At 37.7% G+C, this 27,840-nt stretch overlaps 1 protein-coding gene across 1 annotated transcript in view; it reads left to right on the top strand.

The window, feature by feature from the left end:
* The first annotated feature begins 1,166 nt into the window (after nucleotides 1-1,166).
* Nucleotides 1,167-27,840, top strand: part of LOC143023939 (3-hydroxyanthranilate 3,4-dioxygenase-like) — a 28,854-nt gene continuing 2,180 nt past the window's right edge. Inside the window, exons 1-6 of the mRNA XM_076182611.1 lie at nucleotides 1,167-1,304; nucleotides 16,667-16,832; nucleotides 18,750-18,856; nucleotides 20,371-20,504; nucleotides 22,759-22,865; nucleotides 26,618-26,737. Of these exons, the coding sequence (XP_076038726.1) occupies nucleotides 1,213-1,304; nucleotides 16,667-16,832; nucleotides 18,750-18,856; nucleotides 20,371-20,504; nucleotides 22,759-22,865; nucleotides 26,618-26,737 (726 nt within the window). The 5' untranslated portion in view covers nucleotides 1,167-1,212. The remainder of the gene's footprint in view (nucleotides 1,305-16,666; nucleotides 16,833-18,749; nucleotides 18,857-20,370; nucleotides 20,505-22,758; nucleotides 22,866-26,617; nucleotides 26,738-27,840) is intronic.

The raw sequence follows: 27,840 nt of genomic DNA, 5'->3' as shown, positions 1-27,840 counted from the left end.
TATTGTAATCCTTGAAGATGTGAAAATATCACGAAAGCGCTCGAATTCCAAGAATTTTTCTTTTCCCTCTGGTGTTAAGCATATCGGTGTTATCACGTGTGTTTTATGATACTTGCACATATATATATATATATATATAATATATATAGATATATAATAAATATAATTAAAGTTGATAATTTTTTATCTTCTATTTATTTTGTAAATTATACAATATTAAAGCATATACAAAAATGATAAAAATAACTGTCAGTTTATTAACTAAAAAATAAACATTATGTAACCTTAATCGTAGATTCTACCAATTCCTCTAATGATTCCTTAGTATGGCCTGGGCTCTCAGAGCTGCGTACCGGTAGTGATGGCTTGTGGACCACCACTATGAGTAGAACTGAGAGCAAATTGTGTATATATGTGTGTATATGTGTATGTATGTCTCATACTAACATTTAACAAAAATAAATAAAAAGAATAAAAATAATTCTTTTCTAAGGGAGAGCACTTCCCCATAAGCTTTGCTTCACGTTCTCCCTTATCAACAAGTAATTTTGTATAAAAAAAAAAGTGTACATATGTATGTATAAATTGTATTCTATTCTGTTGAATAAACCTGAACTAAAAATTCATGAAAGACGTCCCACATTGTCTGGGGGTCACTGACGTAAACAAACTCCGCAGCCGAATGGAATTGTCTGGCTTTGGCTACATTAAATTTCGTGAAGGATATCATCAGGCCGAAAGGATAATTTCAGACAATAACCATTCGGCTGAATAAAAACGCCTGGCAATCGTCAGGATCCGTCATAGGTTGTCAGAAAAAATATTATGAAAGAGAAAAAAGTATAGTAAGGTCGTAAGATTTTCTTATGTAGGGCATTGGGATATTACATTTATTAGAAGGTAAAACATATTAGGAAACTCAGCCCCAGAATATTGACAACAGATAAGAAACCAATATTCCAATACAGGGATTGCAAGTGTATACCATAGAAATGACGAAAAGAATTATACATGCCTTTGAGTTCTCATCCGACAAAAATCACCCTAAATTATCCAGAAAAATAAACAACACAGCGTCACTACGAAGTCACAAATTCAACCGAATCCAGTGTCCTTGGCTAGTAGGCAACCGACACCCAAATTCCCCAACCCGGCAAAACACAGCTCAAGACATCCTCGCAACTTCAGTCTGGTTCGAAACTTGGTGAAGTGATGACGTCATACAGCCATATACACCTCAACATCCCGACGTGGATTGAGGAAAACAAGAAATACTTTCTTCCGCCGGTGTGCAATAAGATGATGTAAGTGACGACTCTAATTAACCTTCATCGTGAATTTCTTTGAGCTGAATAGAATTGCCTAGAGTCAGGATAATTTAGATCGTAATTACCATCGCCTGTGGCGCAGTTGTAAACACCTTATACTGACGTACTTTATTAATTTCATCCTGGCCAATGACAACTTATGTAGAGAGGAGCTTCACTTTAAAGAAGGTAGAAGAATATCTAAGTAAAGATATAATTTACCCCACAGAAATGAGCTTGTAAATATAAATCGCCCAACCAAACCAAACTTTACCTAACCTAGGAATGAGCTTGTTAAGATCAGCCACCCCAAGTATTATCTCCTAAAGATAAACAGTCCTCAGGTACTCTGGAGTTGCGGATTTTTTGCAACGTCCCCATAAATTCTCTGCTGTGTCTTTAGTCTCCGCAGTTGTCGTCTGCCGTTGTCACACACTTGTCACAATGAGCTTGGAACCGTCGCTCACACAGTCCGTGTCGGGTCATCAGTGGGAGAGTTAAGGAAGTGGTCTAGCTGTTGATGTTTGCTTGTCCCGCAAGTTATCGTCATGCAGTAGAAAACACACACATATACATGTATGTATATATATATATATATATATATATATGTATGTATATAAATATATATATATATATATATGTATATATATATGTATACATATATATATATATATATATATATATATATCTCTATATATATATATATATATATATATAACGGGATAGAGACAACGCTCACGTAATGCATTCTCTTGTTCTCCAGTTATCTTACAGAGCGTAACAGCATTTGTGTGTGTTTGCGTGTGTGTGTGTGTGTGTGTGTGTGTGTGTGTGTGTGTGTGTGTGTGTCTGTGTGTGTGTGTGCGCGCGCGTGCTTGCCTACGTGCGCGGGTATACCAATTTGTATTGTACAGGAAAAGGGCAACGCTCATGTGCCCCGTTCTCCATTTAAAATTCGCGCAAGCGCACGCTCGTGTTTGATCCACCACGGTCTTGGAGCATGTGTTGGACTCGTGATTGACAATTATAACCAGCTCGTACATGGCCTTATCCATGAGTAGTGTTGTGATCTACACACACACACACACACACACACACACACACTTTCAACGAACGGACGGCTTGAAGAACGCTCTGAAGAAAAGTGCAGATTGTGGATACCAACGCAAAGAGAAGTGCCTTTTTGTATTTGCAGGGGGGGGGGAAATTGCTCGTGAGGCAGTAGGTAAGTAGGAAAAGAGGAGAAGGGGAGGGATTGCTGGGGAAATGGAAGGAAATGAGGATGTGGAGGACTTGGCCCAGGCAGACGGGCGTAAGGTCAACATGAAACGACCACCGGATGACGAAATGGCAAATAAAAATGTAAAGATTAGAAGTATAGAGAGGAGAAATACAGTAGAAAGTGACGAGAATATGTTCCAGGGATTTAAAGAGGGTGGGGGGGACACAACCCCCCCCCCGACTGATAAGACTAGAGGAGAGAGTTGATAAGGTGATCGAGGACTTGGAACGTAAGTTAGGTAATGTAGACTCCATTTTCCAGAGAATTGAAAGGTTGGAACAACTAGAGAAGGCTAACAGAAACTTAACTGAAGAAGTAGAGGACCTAAAAAGACAGTTAGGAAATGTAAAGGAGGAGAATGAGAAATTGAAGAAGAATAGTAATGAAAACAGTGAGAAAATAGCTACAGAAGCTAAAAATTGGAGAATAACTCAAGAAGGGAATAAGGTTTCATTCACTGACATAGTCAAACAGCAATTGAAAGAACATAATGAAGACTCAGTTATTAAAGTGATGAGACAGAAGGAGAATATAGTAAGAGAATTAGCTGACAAAAAGAAATGTATAATTATATTAGGAATGGAAGAGAAACATAACCCAGATAGAACCGCAAGAATCAAGGAGGAAAATGAAAGGGTAAGCAGTTTATTAAAATTAGTCCAGGAAGATGAACCAGAAATTATAAAGGAAATTGAGGAAAAATTCAGACTCGGAAAATATAGTACAGATAAGACCAGACCAATTAAGATTAAATTCAGGTCACAAACAACGGCAGAGAAAATTCTATCCAAGACAGGGAAACTAGCAACAAATTATCAATATAAAAAGGTATGGATAAAAAGAGAAATGAATAAGGAGGAAAGAGAGGCAGAAAAGCAGAAAAGAATTGAAGCTAAGGCAAAAAACGAGGAAAGAACGGAGTCAGAGAAAGAGAGATTCTATTGGAGAGTAGTGAACATGAAAATAAAGCAGTTCGACATACTAAAGAAAAACATAAGGGAAACAGAGAACACAATGGAAGTGGCAGAAAACTAAGAGTGTCTTACACAAATATAGATGGATTGATAACAGGATTGAATGAACTGAATGATTATTTGAAAGAAAAAGAACCGGACATAATGGGAATTGTAGAAACAAAATTAAAAGGCCCACTACCACCCAACAGTGTAGGACATGATACATACAATTATTGGATTAGAAACAGAGAGAAAAAACAAGGGGGTGGAGTTATGTTCCTGACAAAGAAGGATATAAACGTGAAAGGTGTCATATATGGAAAGAATACAGTAGAGATGATTATGATAGAAGTGGAAGACCGAGATAAGAAGAGCAGAAAATTTGTGATCAATCATGTGCCTCCGAAAACAGCCTCATGGGAGGAGAGTGAACATAAAAGTATGTTAGAGGACACAAAGATAGCATTAACTAAAATAATGGAAGACGGAGGAAGAATAGTTATGATGGGCGACTTTAATTGCAAAGAAATCTGCTGGGAAGAAATGACAGTAAAGAGTGGTGATGACTCATGGGGAAATGCTCTACTTGAGATGATTACTGACCATTCAATGACACAATGGATACAAGAGAACACTAGGTATAGACTTAATAATTACATCTGAACCTAGAATAGTGGACAAGATTGAATATAAAACACCAATAGGTAAAAGTGACCACATATTGATTGAACTGGAACTTAATGAAGAAAAATATATGAAAAGAAATGAACAATATAGAAAAGGAAGAATGATGTATGAAAAAACAAACTTTGATAAAATAAGAGAATTCTTCCAACAAGAAAACTGGGAAGAAATATACAAAGAAGAAACATCAGTGGAAGAGAAATGGAATATTTTGACAAAAATTTACAAAGAAGGAGTGGAAAAGTATGTCCCAAGACAAAAACAAGAAAAAGAATATGTAAAATGCTGGTACAACAAAAGTTGTAGGGAGTTAAAAGACAAAAGAGACAAAGCCTGGACCGGATGGAAAAAAGACAGAAGACCTGAAAAATGGAAAATATATACTGCTTATAGAAATGAATATGTACAAAAGTGCAGAGAGGAAAAAAGAAAATATGAAAAAGATGTTATAGAAAAGTGTAAAGATCAACCAAAACTATTCTACAGATTTGTAAACAATAAACTGAAAAACAAACAAGACTTGGAGAAATTAAGACAAGGAGGAGTTGAATACACTGAGGAAATGGAAATGGCAGAAATTATGAACAAACATTTTAAATCAGTGTTTACAAGGGAAAATATACAACCTGAAGAGATTGAGTGGAAGGAAAAAGTCCCCCCTATGGAAGAAATAGAAGTAACGAAGAATGAAATATTGACACACTTGGGTAATTTTGATGTCAGAAAATCGCATGGGCCAGATGAAATAGCAAACTGGATTCTGAAAGAATGTAGGAATGAACTGGCAGACAAAATACATAGCATAATAAGCAGTTCCTTAAAAGAAGGAAAAGTTCCAGAAGATTGGAAAAAAGCAAATATAGTACCTATATATAAAGGAGGAAATAAAGAAGAACCTACCAACTATAGACCAGTCTCTCTAACAAGTACAATAGCAAAAATATGTGAAAGAATTATCAAAAGTAGATGGGTAAAATACTTGGAAAAAAACAACGTACTAAATCCAAGGCAATTTGGATTCAGACAAGGACGATCATGCGTCACCAATTTAATATGTTTCTATTCAAGGCTAATAGATATAATACAAGAAAGAGATGGATGGGCTGATTGTGCATTTCTAGACCTAAAAAAAGCTTTTGACAAAGTACCACATAAGAAGTTGCTTAAGAAATTAGAATATGAAGGAGGAATACAAGGTAAATTGCTAAATTGGATGGAAGACTTTTTGCAAGAAAGAAAAATGAGAGTAGTGATAAGAGATCAGCACTCAAAATGGAATGAAGTAATAAGCGGTGTCCCGCAGGGAACAGTTCTGGCCCCAATAATGTTTGCTATATATATCAATGATATGGATGAAGGAATTGAAAGCTATATGAGCTTCTTTGCAGATGATGCAAAATTACTGAAAAGAGTGAAAACTGAAGAAGATTGTGAATCACTACAGAGAGATCTAAATAAAGTACAAGAATGGAGTAGGAAGTGGGAGATGGAGTTCAATACAAAAAAGTGTAGTATAATGGAATTTGGAAAAAGCAAAAACAGAATAACAGGATCATATAATTTGGGAGAAGAAGGAATAAAAAGAGTAGAAAATGAGAGGGACCTGGGAGTCATTGTTATGAATAATATGTCACCTGAGAAACATATAAATAAGATTTTTGGAGAAACTTATAATTTAATAAGAACAATCAAAGTGGCATTTACATACCTGGATGAAGAAATGGTGAGGAAAATCCTAATCACCCTGATAAGACCAAGATTGGAATATGCAGCAACGATATGGTCACCAAGTACAAAAAAATGTATAAAAAAACTTGAAAGAATACAAAGAGCAATTACTAAACTGGCACCAACACTCTCAAAACTATCATATGAAGAGAGACTACAAAAACTTAAACTACAGACACTAGAGCAAAGAAGAGAGAGAGGAGATTTGATAGCTATTTACAGAATCATGAAAGGCATAGAAATTACTGATAGAGAGAATCTGATAAAATGGGATGACAGAAATACAAGAGGACACGGAAAGAAAATAAAAAAAGACAACTATAGAAGAGATTTGAAAAAGAACAGCTTTCCTCACAGAGCAATAGACAGTTGGAACAAGTTAGATGAGAAAGTGGTGTGTGCAAAAACAATACATGAATTTAAAAATAGTTTAGATAAAATGAGATATGAAGACGGGACCCCACGAGCATAGCTCCCCTTCCCGTAAAATACAACTAGGTAAATACAACTAGGTAAATACACACACACACACACACACACACACACACACACACACACACATACACACACACACACACTTTCAACGAACGGACGGCTTGAAGAACGCTCTGAAGAAAAGTGCAGATTGTGGATACCAACGCAAAGAGAAGTGCCTTTTTGTATTTGCAGGGTGGGGGGAAATTGCTCGTGGGGTAGTGGGAAAGTAAGGAAAGAGGAGAGGGGGAGGGATTGCTGGGGAAATGGAAGGTAATGAGGAGGTGGAGGAAATGGCCCTGACGGGCCGCCGTAAGGTAGACAAACGACCCCAAGACGAGTTGGATGATAACATGTCTAATAGGAATGTGAAGATTAGAGGTATAGATAGGAGCAATATAGCAGAAAGTGATGAGAATATTTTCAAGGGATTTAAAGAGAGTGGGGGGGACACAAAGGCCCCCCCCCCCCCCCCCCCCCCCCCCCCCCCCCCCCCCCCCCCCCCCCCCCGACTGACAAGACTAGAGAAGAAGGTTGATAAGGTGATCGAGGACTTGGAGAGTAGGTTAGGTCATATGAACACCATTTTAAAAAGGGTTGAAAGATTGGAAGAACTGGAAAAGGCGAATAAAAACTTAACTGATGAAATAGAAGAACTAAAAAGACAGTTAAGAGAGGTAAAGGGGGAGAATGAGGAATTGAAGAAGAATAGTAAAGAAAACAGAGAAACAATAGCTAAAGAAAGTAAAAATTGGAAGCAAACCCAAGAAGGAAATAAGATTTCATTCACTGACATAGTCAAACAGCAATTGAAAGAACATACTGAAGACTCAGTTATTAAAGTGATGAGACAAAAGGAGAATATAGTAAGGGATTTAGCAGACAAGAAGAAATGTATAATTATATTAGGAATGGAAGAGAAACACAACACAGATAGAACCACAAGAATCAAAGAGGAAAATGAAAAAGTAAGCCAATTACTAGAATCAGTTCAGGAAGATGAACCAGGAATTATGAAACAAATCGAAGAGAAATTTAGACTCGGAAAGTATAGCTCAGACAAGACCAGACCAATTAAGATTAAATTCAAGTCACAAACAACGGCAGAGAATATCTTATCCAAAACAGGGAAACTAGCAACAAGTGAACAATACAAAAAGATGTGGATAAAAAGAGAAATGAATAAAGAGGAAAGAGAAGAAGAAAAGCAGAAAAGACTGGAAGCTAAGACAAAAAACGAGAACAGAACGGAGTCAGAGAAAGAGAGATTCTATTGGAGAGTAGTGAACATGAAACTAAGGAAGTTCGACATACAAAAGAAAAACATAAGGGAAACAGAGAACACAATGGAAGTGGCAGAAAACTAAGAGTGTCTTACACAAATATAGATGGATTAATAACAGGATTGAATGAGCTGAATGATTATTTGAAAGAAAAAGAACCGGACATAATGGGAATTGTAGAAACAAAATTAAAAGGCCCACTACCACCCAACAGTGTAGGACATGATGCATACAATTATTGGATTAGAAACAGAGAGAAAAAGCAAGGGGGTGGAGTTATGTTCCTGACTAAGAAGGATATAAATGTGAAAGGTGTCATATATGGAAAGAATACAGTAGAGATGATTATGATAGAAGTGGAAGACAGAGATAAGAAGAGCAGAAAATTTGTGATCAATTATGTGCCTCCGAAAACAGCCTCATGGGAGGAGAGTGAATATAAAAGTATGCTAGAGGACACAATGATAGCATTAACTAAAATAATGGAAGACGGAGGAAGAATAGTTATGATGGGCGACTTTAATTGCAAAGAAATCTGCTGGGAAGAAATGACAGTAAAGAGTGGTGATGACTCATGGGGAAATGCTCTACTTGAGATGATTACTGACCATTCAATGACACAATGGATACAAGAGAACACTAGGTATAGACATGAAGAAGAACCATCGAGGCTAGACTTAATAATTACATCTGAACCTAGAATAGTGGACAAGATTGAATATAAAACACCAATAGGTAAAAGTGACCACATATTGATTGAACTGGAACTTAATGAAGAAAAATATATGAAAAGAAATGAACAATATAGAAAAGGAAGAATGATGTATGAAAAAACAAACTTTGATAAAATAAGAGAATTCTTCCAACAAGAAAACTGGGAAGAAATATACAAAGAAGAAACATCAGTGGAAGAGAAATGGAATATTTTGACAAAAATTTACAAAAAAGGAGTGGAAAAGTATGTCCCAAGACAAAAACAAGAAAAAGAATATGTAAAATGCTGGTACAACAAAAGTTGTAGGGAGTTAAAAGACAAAAGAGACAAAGCCTGGACCAGATGGAAAAAAGACAGAAGACCTGAAAAATGGAAAATATATACTGGTTATAGAAATGAATATGTACAAAAGTGCAGAGAGAAAAAAAGAAAATATGAAAAAGATGTTATAGAAAAGTGTAAAGATCAACCAAAACTATTCTACAGATTTGTAAACAATAAACTGAAAAACAAACAAGACTTGGAGAAATTGAGACAAGGAGGAGTTGAATACACTGAGGAAATGGAAATGGCAGAAATTATGAACAAACATTTTAAATCAGTGTTTACAAGGGAAAATATACAACCTGAAGAGATTGAGTGGAAAGAAAAAGTCCCCCCTATGGAAGAAATAGAAGTAACAAAGAATGAAATATTGACACACTTGGGTAATTTTGATGTCAGAAAATCGCATGGGCCAGATGAAATAGCAAACTGGATTCTGAAAGAATGCAGGAATGAACTGGCAGACAAAATACATAGCATAATAAGCAGTTCCTTAAAAGAAGGAAAAGTTCCAGAAGATTGGAAAAAAGCAAATATAGTACCTATATATAAAGGAGGAAATAAAGAAGAACCTACCAACTATAGACCAGTCTCTCTAACAAGTACAATAGCAAAAATTTGTGAAAGAATTATCAAAAGTAGATGGGTAAAATACTTGGAAAAAAAACAACGTACTAAATCCAAGGCAATTTGGATTCAGACAAGGACGGTCATGCGTCACCAATTTAATATGTTTCTATTCAAGGCTAATAGATATAATACAAGAAAGAGATGGATGGGCTGATTGTGCATTTCTAGACCTAAAAAAAGCTTTTGACAAAGTACCACATAAGAAGTTGCTTAAGAAATTAGAATATGAAGGAGGAATACAAGGTAAATTGCTAAATTGGATGGAAGACTTTTTGCAAGAAAGAAAAATGAGAGTAGTGATAAGAGATCAGCACTCAAAATGGAATGAAGTAATAAGCGGTGTCCCGCAGGGAACAGTTCTGGCCCCAATAATGTTTGCTATATATATTAATGATATGGATGAAGGAATTGAAAGCTATATGAGCTTCTTTGCAGATGATGCAAAACTACTGAAAAGAGTAAAAACTGAAGAAGATTGTGAATCACTACAGAGGGATCTAAATAAAGTACAAGAATGGAGTAAGAAGTGGGAGATGGAGTTCAATACAAAAAAGTGTAGTATGATGGAATTTGGAAAAAGCAAAAATAGAATAACAGGATCATATAATTTGGGAGAAGAAGGAATAAAAAAAGTAGAAAATGAGAAGGACCTGGGAGTCATTGTTATGAATAATATGTCACCTGAGAAACACATAAATACGATTTTTGGAGAAACTTATGATTTAATAAAAACAATCAAAGTGGCATTTACATACCTGGATGAAGAAATGGTGAGGAAAATCCTAATCACCCTGATAAGACCAAGATTAGAATATGCAGCAACGATATGGTCACCAAGTACAAAAAAATGTATAAAAAAACTTGAAAGAATACAAAGAGCAATCACAAAACTGGCACCAACACTCTCAAAACTATCATATGAAGAGAGACTACAAAAACTTAAACTACAGACACTAGAGCAAAGAAGAGAGAGAGGAGATTTGATAGCTATTTACAGAATCATGAAAGGCATAGAAATTACTGATAGAGAGAATCTGATAAAATGGGATGACAGAAATACAAGAGGACACGGAAAGAAAATAAAAAAAAGACAGCTATAGAAGAGATTTGAAAAAGAATAGCTTTCCTCACAGAGTAATAGACAGTTGGAACAAGTTAGATGAGAAAGTGGTGTGTGCAAAAACAATACATGAATTTAAAAATAGTTTAGATAAAATGAGATATGAAGACGGGACCCCACGAGCATAGCTCCCCTTCCCGTAAAATACAACTAGGTAAATACAACTAGGTAAATACACACACACACACACACACACACACAACTCCTCGCCCATCAGTATTAGAGTACCAGATCGCAGTACAGCGATGCTGATGTTTTTTTCAGACCTAGGCGGGACTCGAAATCGGATCGCTGAATTAGCTGCCGAGAACGGTACCACTGCACTATCGTGAGAATGCATGTGTGTGTGTGTGTGTGTGTGTGTGTGTGTGTGTGTGTGTGTGTGTGTGTGTGTGTACCTAATTGCAATATACAGGTCCCGTCTCCTATTCTCCAATTTACTATACCTAGCCTCAAATCTATGTACAGTTCCAACTTAATCGATATCCTTGATTTCCAGTTATTATAATTAGATTTTAATTAATGTTGGGCTATCTCACCTTCTAAGCTATTCCAAGTTTGTATGTGTTTGTGTGAGCTCATGCATGCATCCACTTATAAATCAGTTGGTATTATGTAGGCTATGTTTTTATAAATCAGTAGGTATCGTGTAGGCCATGTACTTATTCAGCAGGTATCGTGTAGTCTATGTACTTATAATTCAGCAGGTATCGTGTAGGCTATTTACTTATAATTCAGCAGGTATCGTGTAGGCTGTGTACTTATGAATTAACAGGTATCGTGTAGGCTATGTATCAGCAGGTATCGTGTAGGCTATGTATCAGCAGGTATCGTGTAGGCTATGTATCAGCAGGTATCGTGTAGGCTATGTATCAGCAGGTATCGTGTAGGCTATGTATCAGCAGGTATCGTGTAGGCTATGTATCAGCAGGTATCGTGTAGGCTGTGTATTTATAAATTAACAGGTACCGTGTAGGCTGTATCAGCAGGTATCGTGTAAGCTCTGTATCAGCAGGTATAGTGTAGGCTCTGTATCAGCAGGTATTGTGTAGGCTTATGTATCAGCAGGTATTGTGTAGCATCTTCGTTGCCTACTAGTACGACAGCGCCGCATAAGTGGACAGTACCGGAAGGACCGGTTTGTCTGGCACACGCCCGAGTCCTGATTCGTCTGCTTCCAGGCTTATTCTTGTTTCTATGCGCGCAACGTATTGAAGAACCATCGCATGTTCAAAGTCAGTCTGTTGTGTGCTGAACGTAGTAGCAACAAAATAAATAAGTAGATAAATAATCAAATAAAGATAAATAAAATAAAATAAAATAAGATTAATTGAATATAAGATAAGATAGAATTGCGATATAAAGCCATGTTGCTGTTTCTATGCGTGCGTCGTACTCAAAGACCAGCCTTGCATGGTGACCAGATTAAGCATAATTATTCTAAATTTAACATATTTCCCCATAAGATAATACTCTATTAACCAAAAACTATATCAGAAGGCTTAGCAATACTTTTGCCAAGCTACCATAGTTTCAGTTGTTGTCTAGCTTATTCCAGCTTGAGAAATCCGATCACTCGCCTGATTAAATAAAGATAATAGGATGAAATAAAGATAAAAGATAAAACAAAATGACATGACGTCATGAGGTTTGGGGTTCGTCTGTTTCGTTACAACGCTTCCTCATGGTACCAGACCACTATATTCAATTTTAGGAAAGTCCCTCTCACTATAAGGGTTGATTTTTTTTTCAGAGCAACGCCAGATGATTTTATTCAGGTTGAGAGGGATTTCTGGAAGCTGGAGCGTTAAAGAAGACTTTCTACTTGGCTTGAATGAAGGAATTTCTCGCCACCTTATCTCGATCAACTTGTAAATGGCTGGAATTGTTATTGTATACATGTCTCTTCATCCACAGAAAGTAAGTTGGCTAGGAAGAATGAGAAAATTAAGAAAAAGGACTTTGCACTAATTTATGTGCGCGCGTACATGCATGTCTACACATATATACGTGCAGGTGTGGATACAAAGAGAGGTTGATATATAGACAGAAACTCGCACAAAAATCAGGGAAATGCGAATGCAGACAAGTAAGATTGATGCTGTCGATGTATATACTCAGATGGAGTGAGTGGGTAGGAGGGTGAGCGAGTGGTGATAGATGACTGAGGAAGCGGGAAAAATCTGCATCGTCATCAAACATCTTGGACATGGCTTACATTACTCCGTGTAATATTATATCTCCAAGTCTAAATAAATCACCCGGCTTTGATAATTATATATATGTGTGTATATATATATATATATATATATATATATATATATATATATATATATATATATATATAATGTGTGCAATGAAGAGGTCATCAACGTAACGATACCACGTGGAGTTATCTGGGATATGTAGAAAATATTCCTTTTCCAATGTTTCCATGTAAAGTGATGCTGCCACCGCACTCAATGGAGACCCCATTGGAAGTCCTTCATTGTGTTTATATTCCTTAATATTTTATACATATTCTCGATAACTCTAAGTGGTACCGTTATGTTTGACATCTTCATTACACACAAAACCAACACCAAATATATATATATATATTTATATATATATATATATATATATATATATGTAGTGTGTGTGTTAGATGGAACCTATCGAAAACTAATCAATCGAAAGTAGGTGTCAGTCTTCTGCGGGGAAGTTTTGTAGATAGTAATTTAGCTTGCAGTCTACCGTACCGCAGTATCCGCTGTGAATTGACCTTTCATGATATGATTATAACTTGAGTACTCCTGATTTACCTGAGTGCTCCTGGCCGGAGAATATAAGTCAGGTTAGGTCAAGTAGGCCGAAAGATAAAGTGTAAAATTGCAGGTAGACCGCACGCTAATGTGAAAAAGTGCAGGTAGACTGCACGCTAAAGTACAAAATACCAGGTGGACCACACGGTAAAGTAGCATCCCTCTTTTCTGATTTTTTTTTTTTTTTTTTTCGAGGAGTCAAGGGAAAAGGTTATGATTTGGTAATCCTTCTTTACAAGGGGTGTCATTGGTGCGCACAACGCAATCGTGTACCGTAAATTCTTCTTAGGAAATCTTACAAACTATCAATTGATTCCTTGTTCCTTGATGCTCACAATCATCCACTTACAGCGGTCACAGTGTTCGTATTGGGAAATGGAATGACACCCAATTTCAATTCTACCAACTCTCATCCTCACTCTTTGTCACTCTCCGTCTCCCATTCTCTCTCATACTCGCTTCCACTCACTTTCATCCACGACCGTTCTCTTAGTCTATTCACGAACAGTTATCCCTTTACTGTCCAGTAGGACGAACGTGGCCGTTTTGAAGCCCTTGTTAATCCCACTGCCGCCAGATGGCCTCAGATATTCATCCAAGAGAAAGAATCTCTGGTCCGCAAAGGGTCTACATCAGGGTATCTCAACCTTTTTAGCCATATCGCCCCCTTTTTCAATTGAAAAAAAAGGATCGCCCCCCTTAATTGGAAAATAATAATAATAAAAATTATTGCAACAATGATAAACAACTAATTTAAAATGTTTTACTTACGTTGTGTTTTAATGAGACCCTTGGGCCCAGCTGGTGCTTCGCTGCTAGATCTTTTCTATTAGGCTTAAATTTTGTCAGTTAGAAGCAATACCTGTGACGTCTTTCGCCTCCCTGAGCTCAAAAATCGCCCTCGTTGAGAATGACTGGTCTAAACGAAGAGATAAAAGCGAGGAGAGAGGCTGCTTGGGTCACAACGAAGAGAGAAAAGCGAGGAGAGAGACTGCTTGGGTCACAACGAAGAGAGAGGTTACATGCAGCGTTTCCTAAATATGATATTTCAAATCCTTTCTGTACCGTGTAGCACTTCGGCTTTCGTCTAAGCTGCCCCTTGCCTGTTCTATTGATTCCCCTTGGCTGTTCTATTGATCTCCCCAACCCAGTGGTTCTTAACCTGGGGACCAAGACAAGAATTTAGGGTGGTTATGGCCTGCTGTCACAAATGATGCATTTCTGTATAATGTGAGGAATCTGAAAATAAAGAGATAACTCTGTTCTGACGGAAGATGATTATGTTTGTCAACTTTATGATAAAACAAAGGATCTATCTTCATCGACATTCTATTAATATAATTTTATTCGTTTATTTTGGGGTGGGATTTGGGAAGAAATGGAGGGAACATGGATGATGATAATTCGAAAAAAGGAAATGCAGTGAAAAAAAGTTGAGGACCCCTGCGCCCCTCTCATGAAGATGTAAATTATCTGTCTCGATTAACCCCTTATTTGGTGGTAACTCTCCTTCCACTATGCCCACGGCCAAACTATTCATCTTTGTGGCATTTCTCCATCTGGTAGCCGAGGAGCTGTACAAAGCACATGGCGCGCATTGAATTGACCACGTGGCACGCATCAGAAAGGATGCCCCGCAATCTGGCGCGTATGCCTGCCTGGTCAGCACTGACCCGCCACGGGGGCTTGACCACGCGGTATATATACAGCTTCGGGCCGCATGTAAAAACTGTCCATTTCTGACCAACATAGGGCAAGAACTCGCATTAACCAATCTATTCCTCGTAACTAACACCCGCTACAGAGCTATAAAAGCTGCATGACGTTTTCCGTGAGCTCTGCATGACGCCACATCTCTTCGTGACTTCTGAGTGTTGAACGTGACCGCCACGATCTTCGCTTTCTTTTATAATCTCGAGTTCCAAGGCTGTTGACATTCATTCCCATAGGTTACAGCTTCTCATGCCGCATGAGTACGCGAGTAAGAAAACAAGTTAATACCCCGGGAATGATTTTTTATAATATATAATGTACAACACTGAATGGGTCCCAGTGAATAGAGATACGTTTTTATTAACCGCAATGCACTTTAATTCTAAGCCATCAACATCGAGAAATCCGTGGGGGCCAACATGCAGAAATTGAAACGTGGTGCGGCCAAGGACTCGAACCCGGCTAGCACGTGACAAGTGCTGTAGTGACTTAACCGGCTTCGTTTTAATTTCTGCATGTTGGCTCCCACGGGTCTCCCGGTGTTGATGGCTTAGAATTAAAGTGCATTGGGGTTGATAATGTATATATATATATATATATATATATATATATATATATATATATATATATATATATATATATATATATATATATAATATGTGCGTGTGTGTGTGTGTGTGAGAGAGAGAGAGAGAGAGAGAGAGAGAGAGAGCTAAAATGTACCTTTCTGTGAAAGTAAGAGGGTGATTGGCAACTGGAATCCAAAAGACATTTTATCATTTTTTTTCTTTTCCTAAACGTATTTCGACATGTCTTCAATTATATATATATATATATATATATATATATATATATATATATATATATATATATATATATGATATCAGAAAACTGGTTATATATAAATGGGGCATACAGTAGGATAAAACACTTTAAAGTATCGACTTTGTACCCATTGGGACGGAGTTGAATCGGGGTTGGTACTGTCATGACTGAATGTTTTATGTAGACCACAATGAAATTTCCCCAAAATTAAAAGTTGCATTCTTTTATGGCCTGGAAAATGACTAAGGCTGGAAGAGAAACATTTCTGTTATAAATCTATAGGATACCCAGAGCTGACCGAGCAGGTTAGAGCGTCGCTACTTGCGGCGAAGGTTGAAGTGATTGCAGTTTGAACCCTGCCACCGGCAAGTTGGACCAAGGGCATGGTTAATTAAATATCACGCTACAAAGTCCTCTGTAAGGGATACCGTCCCAGCCTCTTGATAGAGGAGTTTCTTGACGTTAAACATTATCATCATTATCATGTATTGGTAATGACACCCGGGCCACGCTAGACTTAGCTGTGCCAGGTTCAAAAGCCCACAGTTGTGTATCCTATGCTCCTGACCCATGTCAAGTCCATCCTATGTTCCTGACGCAGGTTTTAACAACATAGAAAATGGAGGATATAGGAGGCAGTCCTATATCCATTCCCTGCTACCATCCCCGTTCATAAAGTTATCTAACCTTCATTTAAAACAAACATTAGTTTCAGCGCTCACTATATGGTTACTAAGTCTATTCCATTCATTAACCAATCAATTGGTAAACCAGTTCTTGCCTATTTACTTCTTAAATCTTGATTGGTTCTGATTCCATAGGCACGGCGAGGGCCAGCTGAAAGTGTTCTACGTTGGGGGACCCAACATCCGCAAGGACTTCCATCTGGAGGAGGGTGAAGAGTTCTTCTACATGGTCAAGGGTGACATGAATCTCGTCACGCTAGAGGGTGGAAAATTCAAGGACGTGATCATCAAGGAAGGTGAGGTGAGTATGAGGTATAAAGTATATAGTATGAGGTATATGTTTATGGTATGATATGTGAGGTATATGGTATGAAGTATATGTATACGATATGTGGTATAAGGTATGTAGTGTGTACATTTGCTCCTACTTGCAAATTCTACGGTGGCCGACGACTTCTGTACACTGTTTCGGTTGGGGTGAGAAATATGGCAACAACCAGAGCTGTTGCCATAAAGTGATTCTAATTTTCCTCGGACCATCTGAAGCAGAGCATAATGTAGGATAGAGTTACGATAACTCTGCAGAATGGCCACAAGATGGCGGCGTGTCCGGAGTGGTCGCAACTCGTTGTATAAAGGTACTTTGTATATGTAGATTTGTAGTTAAGTATCTACATTAGGGTACTGATGAGACAAATGAGGAGTTTTGTCTTTACTTTAATGTTCCAGCCTTCTCTAGTTTACAAGTACATGCAACCTCCGAGTGAGACTCGGTGGGATTGCCAGAATAAATATTTTACAGGTACAAGTAGGCTGTTGTCATATTTACAATTTGTACATATTAAAAAAAGGGGGGAGTTTGTCGAGTCGGAAGGCAACAATGACCGGAGCCGCGTCTATTGTAGTCGGGAAGCGTGAGGTCCGTTGTCCGAGCAGGTGTTCGGGCGTTTGACCCGAAACGCTGGCGAGGCCCATTGTCCGAGCAGGTGTTCGGACGTTTGCTAGAAGGCCTAGTCCTTTAGTCACTGGAGAGAATTGAATGTCCCTTGGCGTCAGATCCCGAGGAGAATAGAGAATTCCTCGAGAGTTGAAGACGTTGGAGTACTCGCTCACTCCATATGCGTGCGTTCGCGTATGTACACGTGGGGTATGGAAAGGGTTGACAACATATAAAAGGTACTGTTGGTGTACCCGAATACACAACAACCCGGCGTATTCAGTGAACAATGACAAGGACAAACAGTATGCGTGAGCGTAAATGATTTGGCCACAAAATGGCTCCCTGGGTCACGTGACTCGTACCGTATCGTCAAGTCTCTGTACAAAAGCATTATAGGGCGCCTTGGGAGGCGCATATCTTTTACCTGTTGATTTATTAACACCGTGGATGAATCTTTTATTGATAAATAAGACTTAATCGTACTGCAGTTATTCGACTTACATAAGTGTCCTTGCTATAGATGCACAAGTCATGCTATATTCACTACAGCACTCATTGTTCCTACATTTTCGTTCAAGTGGTGGCCACCAGAGGCGCTACTGTCGTTGCGGCAACTCGGTGTGGTCGAGTTATTCTGGAATATATGTAGTATACTCTTTATTTTCATGATTTAAGTATTATGGTTACAAAATGAGACATAAACGTGGATTAACAGTTGATACTGAAATGATAGGCTTATCTCACAAAAGAGGGGAGCTTCTTTTTTATTTCAGGGTATAGCTGTCGTAAAAAATATCTGCGGTGGTAAACTGATAAGAGATTACTACTGCCTCCATTTGGAAGAAGTTAGCTTCAGACTACCTCCAGAATCATTTCAATCCACCTTAAAACTCCAAATAAACTTATTATCTAATATACATTCTTACCAAACCGGTTTAATCATCATTAAGATTGAACTCCCCAATTCTGTGACTCAAGACTTGAAGGTCTTCGGACGAGTCATATAGTTGTTTATCTAAAATTAATTAACCTGCTCTTGTTTGGTCCTTTAAAAGACTAAAATTTACCACGAAAACAATATGTAGATGGCGCCTTTTATAGCCACTATACCTGTATTCTTTTTTACTTCCCCCCAAGTCCAAAAATTCTGAGAAAATTTCGAGTCGCTCACCTTACCCGTAAACAAAAATGAAGAAAGAGAAAAAAAAACGTGTTGTTTATGAAAGACTAAATAATTTACATGTTTGTGAACCACCGCTGTCCTTTCTGTGTGCGCAGGTGTTTCTTCTGCCTGGTAAAATCCCACACTCACCTCAACGCTTTGACAACACAGTTGGTCTTGTCATAGAGAGGGAACGAATGAAGACCGAATTGGACTGTCTCAGGTAAGCAAACTAATCACGCCCCCCCCCCCACTTATCTCTTTCCCAATAATGGTAGGCCCAATACTTTCAGTGTACATTTATACTTTGTACCCAACTTCTACAGTTCACCTAACCGTCTGCTCGGCAAGGAACTAGTTTGGTCACTGATCTTTGCATTCTCTCAGTCTTATTTACATCCTTTGCCTTATGCAGAGAGCACACCACCGCTGCTTATTCTAATGAAGAGAGGATCAAGTATTCTGATCTTTGTCATCATCTCTTCGTTCATCTTCTTCTTTACTACTGTTCTCATGAGCCGGTCTTTCAGGATGTCCTATAGGCCCTGTTCATACTAGCGGTTTGAACCGCACGGAATTCTTGGCGGTACCGCATAGTCAAGAAAAACTACGCGGTTGGGTGTGAACGCGTCCATTAATTTACATTGTAATCAGGTTGTAATTGAACCGCCGCGGTTTAAACCGCTAGAGTGAACAGGGCTTTATTCATTCAAGTAGTTTACTTTGAACATCTTCAGCACGTTCCATTAAAAAAAAAAAAAAAAAAAAAAAAAAAAAAAAAAATATATATATATATATATATATATATATATATATATATATATATATATATATATATATATATATATATATATATATAGATATATCATGATAATGCACTTTATCAAACGTTTTCTCCGGACACACACAGTCCACCCAACCTTCTTATGTGAAAACTTTGAAGATTTTTATAAACAATCCATTTCTTAAAACTAGATTGTCTGCCAAAATACGTATGTGCGTTGAAAACAACAGACTTATTGATGGCAACATCATCAAGTTAGGATGTTATTTAGAAAATTCGGCAGCCATGACGATAACATCATGCGGATGCTCTTGTACTTCGATTTTTCGAAGGTAAAACAAAAAGCATCTAGATTACACACACACACACACACACACACACACATATATATATATATATATATATATATATATATACATATATATATATAAAAATACTGTTGTGTTGATTATTTTGCTAAATTTATGTGTCTTTAGGAAATATTAACCTCATTTATGATAATTGCTATATTGCGTGTTGTATTCACGGGTCGCCCAACCCCCTAGCTTTCGACTTACGGGTTTTTCGAAGGTGGCGACACACTAGGTTAGCATGCTACTTACTTTTGCTACTTCGTTTGAGGAGAAACGACTTCGGTTACAATATTCTACACTTCCGTAAGAACATCTCAACAGTGTGTCTAATGTTCGTAAAAGATTAATTTCTCTTAGCTCGTCATTCTGGTTCTCGCTATATGACACGGGAGTAAATTTTATATTTAGAAAATTGAAAAAAATATATCGTAACCGAAGTCGTTTCTAATCAAATGAAGTAGCGAAAGCAAGTAGCATACTAGCGAAAAATAACTAGTACGATGTCACGTTTATGATGGGTTTCTAGGGACCGACGCTTATCGTACGTCGAGAAGTATTCGTATTTATGACTTCACCTGTTCTTTGGTCTCTTCGACACAGATACTTCGTCGGCGACACGACGGAAACGCTCTTCGAGAAGTGGTTCTACTGTGAAGACTTAGGCACCCAACTGGGACCGGTCATCAAGGAATATTTCGCTTCGAAGCAACATGCCACAGGAAAACCCATCCCAGGTGAAGATGTGACGTCATTCATTAGTATTGTGAAACTTCACATAAAAAAATCTATGGTCACAAGTAACTGGATTTAGTTTATTTATGAGATTAGTTTTAATGTCACTATTTCCAAGGCACAGAGTACTTTTGCAAACAACGATGTAATAAGAAGTATGATTTTCAAGTACAATAGCCAAAACTCATACCTGGTGTATCAGTTGTAGCATCCGTTTTTGTTGGTAATTACAAAATAATAACACAACGGCATGAATGACTCAACACATTCAAATGCTTCCATATAACACCCATTCAAACCGCGATACTAATGTAAACAAATATAAATGTCCCATGTGACAAGCCGACCACTGTAACGGCTGCGAATTCTGAAAACGAAACGGTTATAAACAAATGAATTGAGAGTATTAGCCCGGTGATCGACGTCCTGATTAACGCCTATACCTTAAGAATCATATTAGGAGTTACGTTATCTAATTTATCTATATCATCTTAGGCATTTCTCGCTTGCGTGCTACTTGATTTTGTTATTTCGTTCAAGGTGACCAGATTTTGAAAATTTGAATATGGGACACATAAATTAAAGAGGTGTATGGATAATGTGATTATACTAAGTTTATTGCAGAAAAATTGAGACGATGAAAAAAAAATCATCATTTTAGAATGAAAGATTAAATTCATTGTGGCTATTCGGTTATTTTTAATGGCATATTTTGCATTTGATGCAACTGCTTTCAAGAGCTGAGGTTTGGTTTGAGCATATGTAATGAACTCTGAACAGGTCAGTGTGAAATTTCACTTATCTGTAACTGACTTAATCAGTTCGACACTGCACCTGTTCCTGTATCCATCCCATCGTTGGCCCATCAAAGAGAACACTTTCCACTGGGCTTTGAAGAGGGAATATTCAGTTCAAATGAAACCAAAGAAAAAAGATTCTTTAAGTCCTTCCATTCTATGAAAACCTGGTTCTACTTCTCGACAACTGTCTTACCCTTGTCCATTCCTTGCAACAGTGACGTAAGCATGCAGAATTCATCATAGAGCCCATCAACTGATAGAACATCATGTAGATTCATTTTTCTACACAATCAACCAGAGATCTGAAAGTTAGTTAACCATTCAAGGTCAGGCATTTCAGAGCATAGAGAGGACTTCTATCTGACAAGTCGACCCACTTTTCCGGGTAGGTAGTGGCTGCTTTGAGACAACCGAGGAATTTTTTGTTAATTCCCTCCTTTCTGTCACAGAAGCAAGATCACGCTGTGTTTGATATCCAAAGCAGCCATCTGCGGATCTCCTGTTCAGTTTGCCATGAAGATGTTTGACAATGTCAAACAGCTCAGGGGAAGATGTAGAGGCTGACTGGAGCTTGAGGCTGGCTTCTTCAAAAACACGGAACAAGTTTGCACAAAACATGAAACAAATGGCAACAATATTTGTATATGCAGAGTTGTCGTCCTCAGGTTGATCCATTTTTAGAAGCTTTCTCATATGCCTACAAATATATGTACTACTGAAGTAGGAATACAATGCAGGTCACACCCTTAGTATACGATCTACTGTCATTCTCAATGAAAGCCAACGGCTGGACACATGCTTAAGAAGTTCAACCCACTCCAGTTCAATAAAACAAATCTGTATATCCTCACCCCTCACGTGCACTTCATGCGAGAGTGCGATCATGACTGAGACCGACTTAAGCGGCCAAGCCACGCCTCCGCCGTGTTACCAGATCTGCACGGTGCTCATATTTATATATAATTTCACTCAGATATTGTTGCTTTTTAATTAATATACCTGTAAAATGTAAAATTGTCTCAAATTTCCATGCGAAGTGTTTAAAATCTTGAAAATACAGGTCAAAACGCGCCCCGGGGTAGGCCGATACGGGACGCAGGACAAATGCTTTAAATACGGGACGTCTGATCACCCTAGTTTCGTTGGAGTTGAAACGACCTCGGTTACGATCTTTTGGTTTTCAAATGACCAAATGTCGAACTACTCTTGCGTCATATAGTGAGTGACTGAATGCCGAACTAAGAGAAATTAATCCTGTACGATTGTTAGACACATTGTTGAGATGTTCTTACCGGTGTAGAATATCGTAACCGAAGTAGTTTCTACTCAAACGAAGTAGCGAAAGTAAGTAGCATGCTGACCTAGTGTGCCGTCATCATAATTTCCCCCTTGGGATTGTAGAGTGCCTCTTGCCACGGTTCTGTGCCCAACTCTTAATTACCACGTCTTTTTTCAGGGACCATCACGGACAACCCACCGTGGGTTCCTGACGTCGAACGCAGACTAGAGGCGCCCTTCCTTCTTGCCCCTTGGCTTGCCAAACACCGGACCCAGGTATGTCCTGTAAACTGGTTTGTGAAATAGTTTAATCTTCCAAGAGGAAGGCTCATGCGACTTAAGTTTGTGCTTATGATAATTGATAATAATTCGATGATGATACTACTACTACTACTACTTTTTTTTTTTTTACTACTACTAATTCGAATTTCACTGATCGGAAAACTGCGACCCTACAGTAGTCAGAAAAGGTCTTCAGAATCTCCCTTAGATCTCTCCAGGAAAAATGTTGATAGGTGTTTGTAGTATTGATGTGTCTTTTTGTATCCTTGCGGACAATCAATTAGTATGACACGCGAAAATAGAATCAACCACCTGACAACGACAGAAAAATGGCCTACGTGACCGACGCAACATCTAGATTATAGTCGAATAACTTCCTACCAGAAGTGGGGTTTACAAGTTAACATGCCGACATACAGAAGCTCTTCCAAAATTCCTAATTTTATCACATATAGAATTGTATATGTTTTTTTTTCATAACTAACATCAAAATACATTTCTTAAAAGTGTGCTAAACACAGACGAGGACATATGACGTCACGATCTCATGGTGCTGGGCGCGGTGTTGCCATTCTGTTGGGATGAACTGATACTTCATTAACTTTCCCTCAAGTCTGCTTATACCGGTACAAAATAATTTAGATTTACGAGGGTGTGACAGAAAATATACGTTCTTTCTTTCATTTTCTCCTGGACCTTGAATGATGTCATATTTTGCCTGTGATCTAAGTGGCGCCCCGGGGCAAAGTTCTCAGTGACGCCCCCTCCCCCGCCCCCATCACCACTTCCCATCTCCACTCTCCCTTACAGCCTGTTTTAGCTATTGGCTTGCGTAATAATGAAACGGATTTTAAAAATTATATTTAATGTCCTTATTGCAGAAAGGATAAAGGGAAAGTATTTCATATTTATTAATTCTAACGCAAAATTCGTATATTACAATAAAATATTCAGGGCTCCTTTGAGCTTTTTTTTTTTTCTTATTAAAATAATTTTGTTAGCATTGTGGGCGGCATGTCCAGAATAGAATTGCCGCCCCCCAAAATGTGCCGCCATTTGTATTTCATGTAAATTCAATCTCGATTGATCTGTAAGATCTTGTACGAGGCAATATGACACAAGCCACGATATTTCATTCTAAGACAAGAGCAACTACGTGACTTTAGATAACCTATCAGTCGGTCGAGCCGATTTCATTTTCCACGGATCATTGCCAGCTCTTTCCAGATAAATTTATTATGACAAATATCCGTAACTATCGAACTCCTAAAGATATTTTCTAATTTCTTGGCATATTTAACGTCCAGGTGTATGTAATGTTATATAAAAAATTGGAAAAATAAAAATCACACCAAATGCTAACAACACGAGATATGACGGCCTCAAGCTGTCAGGACGTAGATTTAACCGATAAATAGGAAAACTAAATTGCCAACCGTGTTGTCGATGAATGAAATAGGTTTCCAGCGAAGGTAATGTAATACAGTAATGCAGTACAATGATATAGTAATGTAATTCATGTAATACAGTTCGAAGTCTTAAAATTCACTTAGATAAATCCCCAATAATTTTTTTTTATCCAGCTTCGTTAAGGACCGAAAGATCTTCTGTTGCCATATTTTATCATTGTAATTCATTGCAACTTGGTTGTGTTTAGTTACTGTGACCGCAGATTTGGTAATCTTTCTGGGAGCTGCTTCCTAACCAAGTGGAGGAAAGGTTGGCTATATTTAAGGCAATTTTTTTTTTCTATTTCCTTCCTCATGTAAATTGATCAGTGGTTTTCTGTTTATATATATTTTCTATTTATATCTTAACAGAGGTGGGCGGTCCGATTCAGAGGTCCGATTATCCGATTAATCGAACTGCCGAATATTTAAAATGATTTGCGATTAATCCAGATCAACGTTGTCTTTGTTAGTTGACCCTATCTTTTTTCTGGGAGAATATATTAGTATTACTGTGTGTATTTTGTGTAATATGTACTCTATAGTTTATTTTTTGTTTATTATATTCTAATTAGAATAAAATGTTCATTCTTTATCTTAAAAGCTTGGTTTCTCTTTGTATTAACTAGAAATGGCTAATTTAGGGTAAAAAACATTAAATTCACTTTAGAAACAATGAAAACCGCTTTAAAATATTTAATCGCTCATTGAAATATCGAATCACTTTAGAAATTAATCGAATTGGATAATCAGATAATCGCTAATCGGACTTATCTTTTTTAATCACGCCAACCTCTCCATCTTAATTGAAAACGGGTTAGAGTGATTCATAGAATTATACTTTGCACGTATGCAACGACAGATACTTTATTATTATTACTATTATTATCATTATTATTATAATTATTATTATTATTATTATTATTATTATTATTAATGTAATTATCATTATCATTATTAACAATATTATTAATAATAATGTTATTATTATTATTATTATTATTATTACTATTATTATTATTATTATTAAATTATTCTTATTCAACAATGATTTTTGAGCAGATGACCTCACGCCCCCTTTGTATCCTCTTAATAGAAAACAGGTTGGAGTGATTGATAGAATTATACTTTGCACGCATGCAATGTATAATCATTTAATTATGTTCTTATTCAACAATGAATTTTGAGCAGATAATCTCACGCCACCCTGAGCATTTGCTGGGCGACCGTTGGGCTCGCAACGCCGCCGTTTGGGTTGTGACTAGAAAATTCCAGAGATCATCTGCTCCAATCATCGCCAATGGAACTTTAGATAGTGAAAGGGAAAAATGAAGTTAGTGTTAGCATAGTTAGATGGAAATGAATATTAGCACTGAGCATATTGTCCTTTAGTCTGTCGCTACATCACCCTTGGGATAAATATCCACGGGAGCCACTTAGACCCCGATGGAGGATTTTTATTTCTTCTCAAAATTAAGGATTTGATATCCGTTAAATCTACATGTAAACTCGCATAAATGTTATACTTCCATGATAATGATAAATATTGGTAAAAAAAAAGGAAATAAGTGCGGTGTGATAAGTATAGTTATTTTGGGTATATGAACGCAAGTGGATATCTTGGGATGGGAGTAGTAGTGTTTGTTCTCGAGCGGGCCCCGGAACAAGTGCCGGCTGGAAGTCCCACCTCATAGACCCTGTCACTTGGAAGTAGCGAAGAAGCAATTCACCTTTCTCCAAGAAGGAATTCATATCCCCAATTTAAAGAACGTACGGTGAGAGTATTGATTGTGAATATTAAAATAATATTTGAAAGATGGAATCTTGAAAACCACGTTCATATGTTCAGATGTGTATGTGAATGTATATCTGGGGCAGTCGTTTTCTTTATTTCCATCTCGATATTCAGAGATGATTTTCAATCATTTCATGGACAGTTTTAGGTTTAAAAGAGAAATAAGCAAGAACGGGCTTTCCAATAGAGAATTTAACGAATGTAACAGACTTAGTAACCATTTAATTAGTGAGCGCTGAAACAATAGGTTGTTTTAAGAGAAGATTAGATAACTTTGTGGATATGGATGACAGGTGGTGACATGGAAGTGCCTAGTGTAGGCCTTACGGTCTCTTGCATTTTTATATTTTTATATTTTCTTCGGTCCCATAATCCATGTTGACGGCGAGGACAGCAAACGCTCCATTCTTATGATCTTCTGTTCTTTCCGGTCCCTCAACCCAGACCGGCGAGGGCAGCAAGTGTCTCCTCCATTCTTATGATTTTCTGTTCTTTCCGGTCCCTCAACCCAGACCGGCGAGGGCAGCAAGAGGCTTTTCGGAACCGACTACCAGAGTGACGTCGAAGTCTTGGGTCGAGGATCTTTCGTCGACAAAGTGGTTAGCAAAGGCGAAGTGTGGCTCTGGCAGGTGGTAAGTTGACACAAACGAAGGAAAGGTGATCCGAGGTGTAGCAGGAAGTCCTAAAGGCACCACACTGGGCTTCACCAGCGCCAACAGTTGAGCGTTCATTTGAGTAAAAACGACCTCGGTTACAATATTTTATTTTTCAAATTTCCAAATATCAAATTATCTTTTCGTCATATACAGCAAAGCTGAATGATGAACTAAGACAATGTAAACTATACGAATGTTGGGTATACAGTTGAAATGTTCTTAAAGAGGTCTAGATTTCTTTAAGCGAAGTCATATTCTAATTGTTCAAATGGAGGTTTGAGATAGGATATGTGAGGAAAAATAACTCCGTGTATAAACCCTTAAGGGTTTTGGTGCACCTGCCGATACATGTAACCAGTGGCCTATGGCCAACTTTGTGTTCATCCCTGATATCTTACAAAGGTGGGGATGGACTATGACCAATCTGCGTTCAGTTCTTTCCCCAACGGGCAGCATTTTAATTATTTATTTGTTTATATTCCTACCACTTGTGGTCTCTAAACTCTAGCTCGCGGAGAATTCCATCATGGCTTCCACCAGTGTTCAACAGAGAAAATGTTTTATAATATCGACAAATATTTATCCGGAAAACCCTGTGTGCATTTTTATTTATTTATCAATTTATTTATTTATTTATCTATTTGTTTGCACCCACCCCTGTATTTACGAGGAAAATGGCCCAGTTTACAAGAGTTTGGGGGACCGATGGCGCCTCCTGGGTATCGAAGGGGAATTACTGCATATTCCCCCATAAAATCATAGATATTTGATTAAAATGAGGAACCAAACCCTCTTCAAATGGCCCTTTCGCGGGTGTCGTTATCATGCACGCCAGAAGATCTTAGCATAGGGAAAAACCTCTCAGTTCTGAAAGTATTGTTTTATATATACACCAGTCGCTACTATTCCGCCGCGAGGGTCGGGTTGATTATATGCAGTATATATATATATATATATATATATTATATATATATATATATATATTATATATATATTGTTGAGACATTCTGACAGGTTGACGTAAGTGGAGTAGGAAACACAGGAGTCTTAGTCTTGAGTTTCCTACTCCACTTAGGTCA

The sequence above is a fragment of the Oratosquilla oratoria genome, unplaced genomic scaffold (genome assembly GCF_046742065.1).
Source record: "Oratosquilla oratoria isolate Oo_2021 unplaced genomic scaffold, ASM4674206v1 SCAFFOLD72, whole genome shotgun sequence".
In the NCBI taxonomy this organism is placed as follows: Eukaryota; Metazoa; Arthropoda; class Malacostraca; order Stomatopoda; family Squillidae; genus Oratosquilla; species Oratosquilla oratoria.
This window is presented reverse-complemented; position numbering and strand designations above follow the sequence as displayed.